At 34.7% G+C, this 15,066-nt stretch overlaps 1 protein-coding gene across 1 annotated transcript in view; it reads right to left on the reverse strand.

The window, feature by feature from the left end:
- LOC118187259 (tyrosine-protein kinase Src42A-like) overlaps positions 1–14,777 on the reverse strand; it is an 80,132-nt gene extending 65,355 nt beyond the window's left edge. The window contains exon 1 of the mRNA XM_035357446.2: positions 14,113–14,777. Within this exon, the coding sequence (XP_035213337.1) occupies positions 14,113–14,537 (425 nt within the window). The 5' untranslated portion in view covers positions 14,538–14,777. The remainder of the gene's footprint in view (positions 1–14,112) is intronic.
- Positions 14,778–15,066: the final 289 nt, after the last annotated feature.

The following is a 15,066-nucleotide window of genomic DNA, read 5'->3' on the forward strand; positions in this document are numbered from 1 at the left end:
AAGCTTGCACACATGACCACTGTTGTCACTGTAGCCCATTGGTTGTTCCATGTAGATTGTTTCTTGGAGATCACCATTCAGAAATGCAGTCTTTACATCTAATGCATAGATTTCAAGATTCTTTTGAACAATGATAGCCAGCACAAGTCGAAGTGATGATGTACTAATTACAGGAGCATAGGTCTCAAAGTAATCAATGCCTGGCTTCTGTTCAAAGCCACGAGCAACCAATCTAGCTTTGTAAACATTGTTTCGTTTGATGCGCAACACCCATTTACAGGATATTGGCTTTTCATCCTTTGGCAAGTTGACTAACTCCCACACTTTATTTTTATTAAGAGAAGCTATTTCCTCATCCATGGCTTTCCTCCATAGGACTTGCTCTTCTTTTGGCAATGATGTTATATCCTCATATGTTACTGTATCAAGAGTTGCCACATTAGCTTCATACACAAAGTAATCATTCAACTTTACAGGTAATTTTATATTTCTTCTTTGCCTAGTAATTTCTTCAAGATTTCTGGATTCTACATCACTTGAATCATATACTATTTCATCTTTTGCAGGATCTTTACTTTCTATGGAAAAATCATCTTGAACTGAGATACATTTCTTTTTCTCTTCATTAAACAACATATTTTGAGAAACCAAAACATGATTTGTGACTGGGTCCAGTAAACGATAACCCATGGTAGAATATCCAATAAAAATCATCTTTTTTGATTTTGGATCCAATTTCTTTCTGAAGTTATCAGGAACTCTCACGTATGCATCAGATCCAAACACCTTAATAATATTCAAATCAGGCGGCTTCCCATATTTGAGCTTATAAAGTACATTTTCAACAGTCTGATTTGGAATTCTATTCTTAAGATATGCAGCTGTCTGTACAGCATAGCCCCAGAAGGATTTAGAAAGCTTTGCTTCACATATTAGAGCTCGGGCCTTCTCTAAAAGATATCTGTTGGCTCTCTCAGCCACACCATTTAAAGAAGGTGAATATGGAGGAGCAGGATCTATCATAACACCATTTTTCTTGCAATAACGAGCTAGTTCACCAGACACATATTCCTTGGCATTATCACACCGAATTTTGTAGACATCAGGATTCCGCTTTAGGAACAATTTAAACCCTTCATTTATGTCACTCTTGTGCTTTAAGAGATGCACTTCAGTAAATCTAGAAAAATCGTCTATGATTGTAGCAAAATACTTTTCACCTTCCCTAGTGGGTGGATCAATCGAACCACATATGTCAGTGTGTACCATTCTCATTGGCACATGCTCTCTGCTTCTAGGACCTTTGTTCATAGGAGTGTTGGAATGTTTTGCTAGTACACACTATTCACAAAAGCTTGAAGGTGACTCAGATACTGGCAAACCCATTTCTTTTAATATTTTATCAAATGAGTGCCCCATGCGCCTGTGCCATAATTCTGCACTATGATTTGCAATGTATGTTGAAGCTTTAACAGGTTCAAATTGACTCACATACTGTCCTTTCTCATTGAGTTTAGCAAACTCAAATTTTTCATTCTTCTTTTCAATAACAGCTACATCATTCTTAAAAATTACACTGTAACCTGCTTTTTGAATATTCTTCACAGATATTAATTGACCGTTCAACTCAGGCACATATAACACATCTTTAAGTAATATTTCTCTTCCATTTAATGTTTCAGGTACTGTACCAATACCTTCTACCTTTAAAACTTCATTTTTCGAAGCACATGCAACAGTTCCAGAAAAAGGTTTAATTTCTTCAAACCACTCACCTTTATTACACATGTGTGTAGATGCTCCAGAATCCAGAATGAAATTTCCAACAGGCTCGCCAACCATGAATGTTACTGCAGCTGATTCTCTATAATCTGATTTATGCTTAAATCTGCAATCCTTCTTGTAATGCCCTGGACGTCCACATCCAAAACAAACTAATTTTTTTTTCTTGCAAAGCTTGGCAATATGACCTTTACTTTTACCTTTGTGGCAGATGATATCATGCTTATCAGCGCTAAAAGCTACGTTATTACTTGAGCCAGAAATACGAGAATCGTAAGAATTTCTCTCACCTTGCAATTCTTCAGCATTCAAGAGCCTTTGCATAACAAAGTCCAGCGTAAGCATTTCATTTGGCTGGTTATCAATCGTCGATTTAATAATGTCGTACTCAGAAGGTAGCGACATCAACAAATAAATAATCACATCCATATCTTTGACTTCAGCACCCGAGAGACAAAGTTCATTTACGATCGCCAACAGTTCGTTAATATGTGACTGCATACTGCAATCTCGACGTTTCTTCAGTGTCGATAATTTCTTTCGTACTAATATTTGACTAACTGCACTCACCTTATGTTATTTATTCTTTAAACTACTCCAAATTTCACATGCAGAAGATTCACTCGACATGGTCGCCAATATGGCATCATCTAGAAGGGTTAGCAGCAATGCGTAAGCCTTTTTTGCATCTTTGATTTCAGCAACTTTCGTTTCATCCGCTTCAACGTCTAAATATTTATCAAGTTCTTTGGCTTCAAACACAGCTTCTACACGGCGCTTAAAGAGAGAAAAGTTTTTACCGTTAAACAGCTCAACACAATACTTTGTGTTCTCATCACGTGCTGCCATTTCAAATTTCACTTAACGCGCGATTCCGTTCCAAACAAGTAAGTTCCACAAAACAAATATAACTGTTTCGCCTCTAGCGTGTTCAATATCAGAACCACGCTCTGCTGTAAAGATTTAAAAAAAGGTGAATCAGAGGCCGATGATAATTAAGTAGAGGCTTTATTAAAAGATGCAATTTCACGTACATGGAACAGCACGTTTCTGCAAATCACACCATGAACAAGAACTACTACAACTGTTGCCAGATCGTGTGATTATTCTCAACAATAAAAATACACAGCTATTTTAGAATGATATCAAAAATCCTGATTTTAGCAAATAAACAGCAACTTGAATTTCTAAGACCATTATTTTAAAGATTAATAGACAAATCTTCCAATTAAAAGCAAAAGTTCTTGCAAATTTTACTTTTAACATTCTCTCTGAAATTTTACATCTTAAACTAGGTTCAATACCATCTGAGTGAAATTTCCATTACAATTTAAAATCTTCAGACATCTGTATAGTCATCCTCTACCCCTGACATCAATCTCACTTAGGTTGGTTAGTTAATTTGAATAAGGCACAAGATCTATGTCCCTACAAATGGATTCCTTTATTGAGAACTTCATATATGAAGTTTTCAATGATGTAATTGCAAGCCAGTTTCCTAACATAAATTGGCTTTCATTTTCTTTAAACTGTAAAATCATCCAAGCCACCAGATGAGCCAGGTAAATTGGCTTGCATTTCCATCATACAACAAAAAAGTACCCAAGCAAAGAGTAATGATTGTTAAAATAAGCACTATGCTACCTTCTGATGCATTGCAGTATTTAACAGTAATAGGCATTAACTTAAATTTCTGCTTTACTAACACAATGAAACCTCAATTTATGAATGTAATTCATTCTTGAAGGCCATGTGTCATATGAAATGTTCATTAACCAAAATTTTCTCCCTCCATAGGAATTACTGTAAAATGGATTAATTCATCCCTGGACGACACGACTGCTTATTTAAACTCTTACAACAGTACTTTATGCGTAAGCTCGTAATAACAGAAATAATTAAATGCAGGGAGGGAAATAAAAACAGCCCTAAATAGATCAAAATAGAGGGAACATAATTATACATTTTTTTAAATTTTGTAAGGGAGAACTGGTGGTGAGATGTGAAAGGTGGGAAGTATAAGGAAATATATATATATATATATATATTACTGTTTGAAAATGGAATTCACTTCCATTTATACTTTATTATATATTGCTTTTATATAATAAAGTAAACATTTTCATCGAGTGAAGACTCAAGCAACAGTTTGAAAAACACAAGCAATGATTTCCCTTTGATCTTAACTCGTACATAAACAAACACATTTCTAGAAAGAATAAAAGCAAATGTGACTGAACAAGCCACTGCCAAGCAACTGCAAATGAATGAAAGAAAACTTTAAAAAAAAAAAAAAAAAATGAACTGTCAGCTTATAATGGTTTGTGCACTAAATACAATTTTTCCCATACAAGTCGCATGATGACCAACATACAGACATACAACTGAGGCCTACTCATTTAATTAATCAGACATGATCTTATTAGCCATGATATAAATTTCCTTTTATACAATGTAACCTGTAATTATACATATCAGTAGTGCATTTCAACAAAATTTGTGATATGTTATTGGTAATTAGAGTTGATAATATGTCTCAACAGCTAGTAGCTAGTCTAAAATCAGCACCACTACAGCAACAATGCAAATTACAACAAAAAAAAAAAAAAAAAAAAAAAATTGCTGAGTACAACAACACTGAAAACAATAGTATACATATAGTGTTTAAAATAATTTGTAAGAAACCAAGATTTGGTTTTATAAGCCAGATCACAGTAAATGCAACAAGAAAATAATCTGTTTACTGTTAGCATAACAACAAAAAGATGTACTGTCTGTGTATGAGGAGAACAGCTCCCACCATAGTGTCAGGCTATAACAACAGGGCTGGTATAAACTAACCGACATTGAAAATGCAACACCAAGAAGGAGAGGCCCGAAAATTATGCAAATTTCAGGGTAGACGTACGTCACCGAGTTATGCGAATGGTGTGAAATGCATAGCTCTCCAGTGCACGCTGAAGAAGATATAAGGGAAGGAACCTGCAGAATGTTTAATTTTCATGCTGTTATTTCTGCTACGGAAATCACCATAGAAAATTTGTTCTTGTCTCAGAGGATATGTATAATAGCACAGAATGCCAAGCCACTGTCAACGGAGGCAGTTCCAGAGGACAGACGATTTTACGAGAGGCATGGTGATTAGACTGAGATGGGCAAGTTGGTCCATATGGCAAATCTCAGCTGACACACAGCTGGACGTGTCCACAATGCACCGGCTGTGGCGATGATGTTTCGAATAAGGAAATGCTGCAAGTTTGAGGGGTGCCAGTGCAGCCAGAGTGACGCCAGCATATGTGGATTGATGCATCCGCCGACAAATGGTGGCACACCCGCAAGGCACCTCTACCTCCATTCTGCACCATGTTGAAGACAGCTTGGATGTTCCCATATCGACCAGAACCATTAATTGTTGACTGGTGGCTAGTGGTCTGCATTAAGAAGACTGCCATTGACCCCACATTATAGATGCCAAAGTCTGCAGTGGCGTGCGGGCTCGAGCGATGTGAACGATGGAATGGCACAAGGTAATGTTCTCAGATTAGTCATGCTTCTGTTTTTTCAATGATATTCGCCACATACAAGTGTGTCATCGATGTGAAAACAAGTCCAATCCAGCAGCAATTGTGGAGCGTCCCAAGGCGCGGCGACATGGCATCATGGTTTGGGGCACATTTCCATACAATTCCAGGTCACCTCTATTTCGTATTCAAAGCACTATGACAGCTTAATGATATGTGGATGATGTATTGCCGCCAGTGATAGTTCCCTACCTTCAGGGAGTGCCCTGAAGTCTATTAACACGCTTCAGACAAAATGTGGTATTTTCATTAAAAAAATTTTTTTTAGTAAATAATAAAATTAATTTTATTGAAAAAATAATTACAATACTCATTAAACTTTAAAAATTAAAATTATAATTATTATAAAATGAACATAACTGAATGAACTTTATTTTTCTCTTCGATACCATTGGCTTCCCTGAGGCTGAACTAGTTATTTCAATTTTGTTTATTAAGTTTGGTTTATAGTTAGTCGTCTTAAAATGAACACAAGAACCTAAATTTTTAGTAGTTAAGCTGCTCCTGTTCTTACTAAAATATTTCTACACATTTATCAGTTAAACTAAATGCACACAAAATGACAAAAGCAATTTTTTGGAATTATGAATTGTGGTTCAGTACTGCCAAACTCATCAATTTCTCCTTGAAATGATAAAAAATAAAAATACATGTTCTTTACTGCAACTTGATAATCAAACAAAAATAGTATTGTTATTTATTTCAGTTGATTTTTTAATGTATTCATCATATTTATGCTTTAATTCATTTTTATGTACTATACTTAATTTTCAGAACTTGTAGGGGGTCAGTTGAAATTATGAAATGGGTCACTTGGTGACCTATGGGTCATAGGTTGCCAAGGAATGCATTAAATCCTAGATAAAAAAAAAAAAAAAATCTTGTAGCAAAAGAACTTCTGATAAATATAAGGGGCAGTCAAATGGAAACGAGACAGACTATATAATGAGCATGATGCAGAATTTGGTAACACAAGTAAGTTTGTGTAGAGAAGCAACCACTATAGAAAATCAGGAAGAAACAGTGCGAATGCTCACTGCTGTTTCATTTGTCTGTTAGATGTACTAAAAGAGAGGTCAGGGAGTCGTGTGTGCCTCAGCCATCACTATGGTGGCCCAGAAACAGAAACATCATGCTGTAGTCCATTTTTTTGACTGTAAAAAGAGTGTCAAAGTGAAATTCCTACATGAATGTCTGTTGCTTATGGTGAATAGAGTATGTCACATGCGGATGTTTTTGAATGGAATAAACAATATTGAGGTCAGGTGTCATTTAAAGACAGCAGTTGGCCAGGACAATTTCCCCCTTCTGTCATTGCTAAAGTGGATGCTGCTGTCGGAGAAGACTGACAGCGGAACCTATTTGACTCATGTTGGGCATTAATCACGGTATCACTCACCTCAACTTGACAGAGCATTTGAAGTTCCGGAAAATCTATATGCAGGGAGTTCCCCACAAACTGACGGAGGAACAGAAGTTGAACAGAATGCCGATATCGCTGCAGCACCCGCAACAGTATTATGATGAAGAATACTGTCTACTGTCTCATATTGTAGAGGAAACATGGTGTTATGATTTTGAGCCACAGCCAACAGTGGAAGCACACGGTTTCACTCCCACAGAAAACTTCAAAGCCATCCATGGCAGCTAATGGGAAAATCATAATGGCCTTTTTCTTCGACTGCTGGAACTCGGCACCACAATTAATGCACACCAGTATGTGCAAAAATTGAAACATGCTATGAAGAAGCATTTTGCAGGGAAGTTCTTGCATATTACCCATAGAGTCCAGATCTCTCTCCTTGACATTTCCAAATTTTTTTAGCTCTAGAGAAAGACAATCGTGACTGCCAATTTGCTTTGGATGAAGAGGTGCACACCTGGGTACAATCATGGTTCCTTAAGCAAACGAAAACACTTCTCCATCATGGCACTGACCGCCTCGTCTTGCAGTCGGATAAACGTATTAAGGATTACAGCAGGAGTTCCCAACCTTTTTGTTCCTAAGAGCACATTCTAAAATATCTGTTGGACTGCAGGCAAAATTCACTTTTTCAAGGTGAATTTATAGTTGGATATAATTTATAATACATGTACTTAAAAAAAAGAGATTGGTTGCATTTCTCTTCTCTTTGTGCTGGTATCTGTGTTGGATGCAATTTCTATTTCATTAAAGTTGAGAAAACTTTCACATAGAATTTTATTGAAAACTAAAACATTTTTATTGTGATCACACAGCGGCGGGCACAAGTTAAACGATTGGCGGGCGCCATGGTGCCCGTGGGCATAAGGTTGGAAACCCCTGGGTTACAGCTATTACTTTTGAAATAAAAAACAGTTTAATAACTTTTTTCCCATCTGTGTCGTTTTCATTTGACTGCCCCTTATACATACACACTGCTCGTTAAATACATACAGTCAATTGAAGGAAGATTAATCAGGGCTTATTAAAAATGCTAAAGTTTGTTTATTGAAGAATGACAGAAAAATTATTATCACAAGCCATCAGAATAAAAAAAAAATTCTATGGGAAATATGAAAAGAAATAGAAAATCCATTGGATGGTACCAGTGATAGCATATAATGTCACAGTATTTAGGAATTACTTTTATCCACAGCAGCACATAATTTCATTTTTTGTAACCTAGAATACATAACCACCATTAAAAAAGGACTGCTGCACAGCCACTGATCTCGTTTTCCAGAAAAACATTGCTGTTTGTGTTTTGAAGCTTGTGCATGTTTTGAATTTCGATTTAATATACATAAAAAATTAACCAAAGCAAACTGTTTAAAAATATAAATTGTTAATAAATTTTAGGTATTTATGTTAATAATGTACTTATGTAAATAATTTTTGGTGCTTAAGTTAATATTTTTGGTAATCCCATCAACTATAAAAGTTGGCTACCACTGAAGCATGAAAGCTGCCCGAAATTCTGATAAATTTGCAGCAATCATTCCTGCAGAATTCTGAAGAAAATGATACCTCTTTATTTAACAAAGAATCATACATACTCTGTTACTTATTATTTTGTTAAATCCTCTGATTTTATCAGAAATTCTGTTTAGAATGGCGCGAGTACAAACTTCCTGAAGGTAACGGTTACAATTTACTACTGTTTTGTTGACTATATCTATTCCTTTCTCTATTCAACAGATATTAACTCTATGGACCAGCTGTAAATGAACTGGAGGGCAGCCATAAATGCGATTCCACAGCCCTCGAACCGCATTGCTTTTTGAATGGATATTCTCCTATTACAATTTTTTTTTTTTTTTTACACAGCATTATCATTGTTTCTCAGTCACCAAATAAAATACCATATCATGTCATTAATATGCACTTATAATAGGCTCTAATAACTATTAAAATAATCCATCGCTTGCTGTTCTGTAGAAAGCAGATTTGTGAAATGAAAGAAAAAAAAAGGGCTTCTTTTTATGTTTTGTGTGTTACTTTTATTTATTAAATATCATGTTCTTCGCACTTAAACCACAAAATTCAATTCAACAGCACTATCACAAAATATTTAAAAGAGCATACCTTTAGAATTTCTGATGCACAGTATTGCACGCTGGAGCTGAATTTTTTTTTTTTTTTTTCTATACAGTGTTGCTGTTGCTTGCTTTGAAAGTGTCGAGTTTTTTAGCCAAAAACTCATAAATGCTTTATAAACTATGAAATAGATAATAAGGCAAATTCCAAATTTGGGTTTCCAGATGCCCGTATTCGGGTGGACATGTACGCTATTCAAAATTTGATGGCTCTAGGTACCGTTGTTTTATCACAATGTGAAAAACATACATATATGCAGATTTTTCATTATTTAATTTCTTTAAATATAAATACAGAGCTCTAATTTTTAGTGACAACAGTTTAAAAAGTGATTCGCCGTTTATAGCGAATCATGGTAAAATGCCAAAACGAAATTAATAGCCCTTCTGGGCAAATTGTCCCTTTGGGCTAAAAATGCAGCAATAACAGTTAATTTGTATCCTTGTTCAAAAACACAAAACATGCCCCATCAAGAATCAATCAGCATTACATCAAATAAAAGCACAGATGTGATGACTGTCTTGTTACATCACATTATCCATAATGAAAACTTAAGCTATGCTTGGTGACAGTTTCATGTTCAATGGGATAATATGCAAGTATCATATTTTTTATTTACTTAGAATATGGATTAATTCTACTTAATGTATTTTTTTAAGTGTGCACAACATTCCTGTTATTATCCTGGTTAATTTGGGTGTCTAATGTAATTCAAAAATTAATAAGTCAGAGATTTCATTTCACACATAAACATTATCTTTGTAGTTCTGCAAGGTTACAGGAAAATCACACTGCATTTGGCTGTCCCTTATAATAAAATTCTGCTGTTTAATGATGGCTATTAAATTCGATTTTTCCGGATTATAGATCATCAGTTTAAATCTCGTAAGATGGCATGCAGAAATTCTAAAATTAAAAATATGAAACCGTAATTTATGAAATAGAGAACAATTATGATCTAAAGGGTATCAAAATTTGCAAAAAGAAAAAGCTTAATATTTATTTGTTTACTTTATTAAACATTTCTTTGAATGTAAGTTGTTTAAGTTTTGCTTCGTTTCATGTGATAATACTTTCTCTTTAATTCTATTAAACAGACATAATTTCTTGTTCAGTTACAAAGTTCCGCTGTTCAAGTCCTATAATTTCTGTGTTGAGAATACAGACTAATTTGTCAATCGAAATTTTTTCGTTTTCAATAACCTCTGTTACTTTCTTTGCTATCGGAAGCGAATTATAATGACGAGGAACTTGTTTTAAATCATATCAAAGACGGAGCACATCGAGATGAAATACTACATTTGGTAAGGAATTATAAGCCGAATAAAATAAAAACATCTGCTCTGAAGATAAGGATAGTGCTGACAGTTCAACTTCCAATTCATTATGCGCCCGCCGCGGCGTGTAATTGATAAACAGATTTCGGATTTCAAAACAAACTTTCGCTTTAGATCCTTTACATATTAACAAATATATATCGAAAATTCTATTTGATATAATCGAAAGTTTAAGCTTACTTTTATAAAATTGCTGTTACAGTCTGCAAAAAATAATAAGCCGGATCCAATTCGAAAATTAAGGAACAATGCAATCATCAACATTAACTGAAATAGATAATTATTTAGCTTATACGTCCACTATACATAAAACATGCAAGCGAAAACGTATTCTGCACTTGCGCACACTCATATGCGCAGTCGTAAAAGGTCTTACGCGCACGCGTAAACGCCTATGCGCATGTGTCAACGCGGCGCATGCGCAGAAAGTTTTTAGTTTTGAGGTCCGGATTATAGATCATTCCGAATTAACGACTTTTGACTGTAGATAATTTAGAGGTAAAAGTTTTCGGATATTTTATTTATTTTATACGTAGAAATGTTCATATTTAGAAAGGGTATATACTTTTTCGCGATAAGGTAATTTCATATATGTTCTTTTTACCGGGTTTAAAGATTCAGAAAATTGTCGTGCATTTTCGTGAAATTTTTCTAATTTATGAGAAAAAAGCAGTGTACATGGATATAGTGAAGAGTGTGCGCAATGCCATTTTTGTGCAATTCTGGGATGTTTTTTTAAGTAAAAATAAGTCGACGTGTACATGGTTTATGTGTATGTGTTATTGTGAAAAATGCGCAAGGAGTTTGCGATTGTGCACTTTTTCCCAATTTTACAGTGAATATTTGTCATGATTAAGCAGTTTTGTTAGATAAAATTTCTAGCATAAGTGTAATTTGGCTAGTAGATTGTTGGAAAAAGTGTTCAGTAAATAAAAAGAAAAGAAACATGTCTTTACTTCGTGAAGACAAAATGGCGGCGGAAAAAAACAAATAGAGGGTTGCTGTAGCAGAGTTGGTCGCCAAATTTTCACCATGTTACCATAATCCAAAGATCAACCAAAATTAGTATGCAACCACTCGAGAGCTTTCTGAGGAGTTAGACGTTAGTGCCATTTTCATTAGTCACGCTATGCATTGCACAAACTTGATGTACAAGTTCAATCACTGGATGCCGCATAAGCTGACTCAAACAGATAAGGACAGACGTGTTCGGGCTTACACTAATCTGCTTGAATACTAATGCAAGGACAAAATTCTAGACCAAATCGTCACTTGTGATAAAAGTGGATTTACTTCAACAACACAGGTTGAAAAGGGTGTGCCCAGTGAGCCCATGGGCAGCATTGCAAATGCAATCTGACTAAGAAAAAGATCATGCTTTGTATCTGGTGGAATTGCCATGGTATAAAGAATGTCTAGTGCCACAAAGAATAACTGGAGAAAGGTAAAATCGTCAACAGTAAGATGTACAGAGAGATGCTAGTCCATGCTGACGTTGCTATCAAAGAAAAATGTCAAACTCGGTTGTGGTGCAAAAAGGTAATGTTCTATCAAGATAATGCAAGACTACAAGTGTCTGCATTCGCAGACTAGACTCTATAGGGTCTCAAATGGGATCTTTTGCCACACCCACCATATAGCCCCGAGATTGCTCCTTGGGACTTCTACCGTTCTTCACACCTGCAGTTACTAGTGCTATTTTCCATTCTACACAGGATATCCAAAATGAGATTGATCTGGTTTTAGACTTACGGCCACCATGTTTCTGGGTTGAAGGCTTTGAAAAACTATCAAAACAATGGCAGAAAACTATAGATTTTTGGGTGGTGATTACTACCCACTGCTTTCATATTTCTCTTCTAACTTTATTAAGAATGTTTTTTGACATAAAACATTCATTAAAACCAGATACTAATGCAAGTTTTCTAAAAATATTTTCTCAAGAATAAGAACACGAAAAAAACAAGAGATTCTCGTGAAACCAGACTCAAGATTTTCGGTACTATTCGGTTTTGAAGGCCGTAAAAAATCGCCAAACTATTGTTGATGCCAGTGCTGCCAAAAATAATTGTGGCAACCTTAACAGAAAGGAAGTAAATAACTATCTAAGACTGATGTTTTAATTTAGAAGAAAAGTTAATTTCATATAATACTTTTTAATTATTATAATTTATATAAAAAAGGCTAAACATGACTGAATGGAAGCATAAGAGTAAATAACTATTTTAGATCATTATTATAATTTATATAAAAATTGTTAAACATAACTGAATGGATGCCTGCACCGCTATTTCACTACCGAGTTATCGCTAAAGCATAATTTCATCTCGTTGGTTGTTCAAACATAATTTTCTATAATGAATGATGCCTTTTCTTTGAAAAAAAATTCTCGGTTAAGTGCAGAATCGCCCACTTATTTGTCTGCCGCTTTTTACAAGGGTTAAAAACAATTGGATTTTTGTCAATTTTCTTATACTTTTTAAGTGAAAATAGGTCGATGTGTACATGGTTACTGAGTATGTGCAATTCTTAAAAACGCGTCAAGCAGTGGGTGATTCTGCACTTTACCAAAAATTCTATTGCAGATTTTTCGTCATGGGCAACACATATTTTCATTTGTATCCCACATCAAGCTTATAATTACTAAAGAAGGATGTTAATCAAAACATGTTAGGCAACAAAACAAACATTTGACAGTGGAATGCATTAGGTGACCAGACATTTCAAAGCCATCACATGAATAATCTAACTTTAAAATGTAACATAAACAAATAAAAATGGATGTTATAAAGCAAAGTGCTTCAAATTAAAAAAGGGGGGAGAATTTTACTAGATTCCATTTTTTGTCAATAACACGAAACTTCAATTCCATTCCTTGGCAATAAAACTAAAATCATTAAAAATGCAGCACAACATGATTTCATGTTGTCTTTCAAACATGTTTAACCTTTTCTTAATGATTTTTATGTTCTGAAGAAAAGAAACATAACTCAGTAACGCAACTACGCTTTTAAAATGCGAGAAGTTTGCCGAAACACACGTGCTAGACACTGATAAAAATAGTATATTAATATTTGTAGACTATAACTTTTGCAATAACTTCCTGCTAGACTGTTATTACATATAAAATTTAGATTTTTTTTTTTTTTTTTTAGTGATTCACAAAGAAACCATTCAGAAACAAAATAAAAGGTTATGAATATAGTAGATGTGTCATTTACTATCCAGTGCCTAATTTAAAACCTTTTAAATATAAAGGGCTACTTCACATTTTGCATTTGAGAATGACAAAAACAACGTATTTACATGTTTAAAGTATAACAAATATTTCACATGGATTTCTACCATAATTTTTAGAAAATAATACTTAATTATTTAATTGTGCTCCCAACTAGACATTCATCTAATTTCATTTAATGCAATTTATTTGGGAAAAGCTTATCAAAAAGTGTAAATGTTTAATTACCAGTTTTAGGCAAAGCAATCAGTACTTATATTGGAAGAGATGAAAGAAATACGTAAACATAACAAAATGATTTTCCCCAGTAGGATACTATATCAAACATAAACAAAATAGCTTAATTTTTTTCCATGATTTTAAAATACATTGTATTTTTTTGCAGCTTTGCCAAGATTTCGGTATTCATTTCCAGTTTTACTGAATACATATTTATACATAATTAATTTCACATGGCAATCAGATAGCATACCAATGTTAAATGAAAACATTTGTTCATGACAAGACCTTCATAGCAAAATGAAAGAAATGCATGAGTAAATACGGTAAAAAGCTAAACTCTTTCGATGCATTTTGTAAAAATTAAAATTAATGATACATTTCTAGGGTACTTACGGTTCTGCTTCAATTGATTTCAATTTTGCAACATAATTTGAGGGGATATAGCCTTCTTTCTTAGTTGCTTTAGATCTGGCAAACCACCAGTCTCCTTGCGTATCATTAAGCACCTCTAGGTGCTCACCTTTCTTAAAACTTAAATCCTCGTCTGTGCGAGCATCATAATCATACAAGGCGACGAAAACTTTAGGTGCATTATGTCCAGATATATTTTCAGTGTCCATAGGTACTGGAGGTAGCATCGGACCACTTCGCACCACAGCATCAGGATGTCTTATACTGGTAGGTTCATGAGACTGTACAGGGACAAGAACACTTATAGGTGTCGGTCCATTATCAATATTTCTTTCTGCAGTTGCGGGTCCAGATGGATCCCCCTTTTTCACATTCTTATTCGCAGAGCGGCTGAAACAGTTACCCATGTTTGATGAAAACTAGAAATCAAAATCTAAAATAGTTCACTAGATCTTATAATATGGATTTTTATGTGCAAAATATTTAATGTAGACAACTGCGCACTCATCATAAAATGCACACATTAATAGTTTTCACCCTAATTCCCCTCATTTACATACTCAAAAACCACCACCCTGCCCTAAGCCTCATTCACTCGCACACCAGCCCACTCCTTTCTTGCGTGCCATGCCACTCAGAGGGTTAGAAAATCGACAAGAAGTCTCCCTTCTACCTCTCGTAAAATGGATCAACCTGGTCGTCATAGCCACGCATCTCCTATTTGCTTAAAACACTCTGCTGAACCAGCGGAATGACTGGTCAATAGTGGCGCCATCTACTAGGGACGCCAACATTTAAATTAAATTCCATTATCCCTATATTAATGAAAAAACCACACTCAGAACAAAATGCTTAAACGTAAATAAAATTACTCACACAACTAAAAAGCTGTCATTGTAATGAAAGCGAGAAAGTTTTACATGTTTTAAGTTAGAA

Source organism: Stegodyphus dumicola, chromosome X1, assembly GCF_044657685.1.
Source record: "Stegodyphus dumicola isolate Sdum_Otavi_A_Nest chromosome X1, ASM4465768v1".
Lineage (NCBI taxonomy): Eukaryota > Metazoa > Arthropoda > Arachnida > Araneae > Eresidae > Stegodyphus > Stegodyphus dumicola.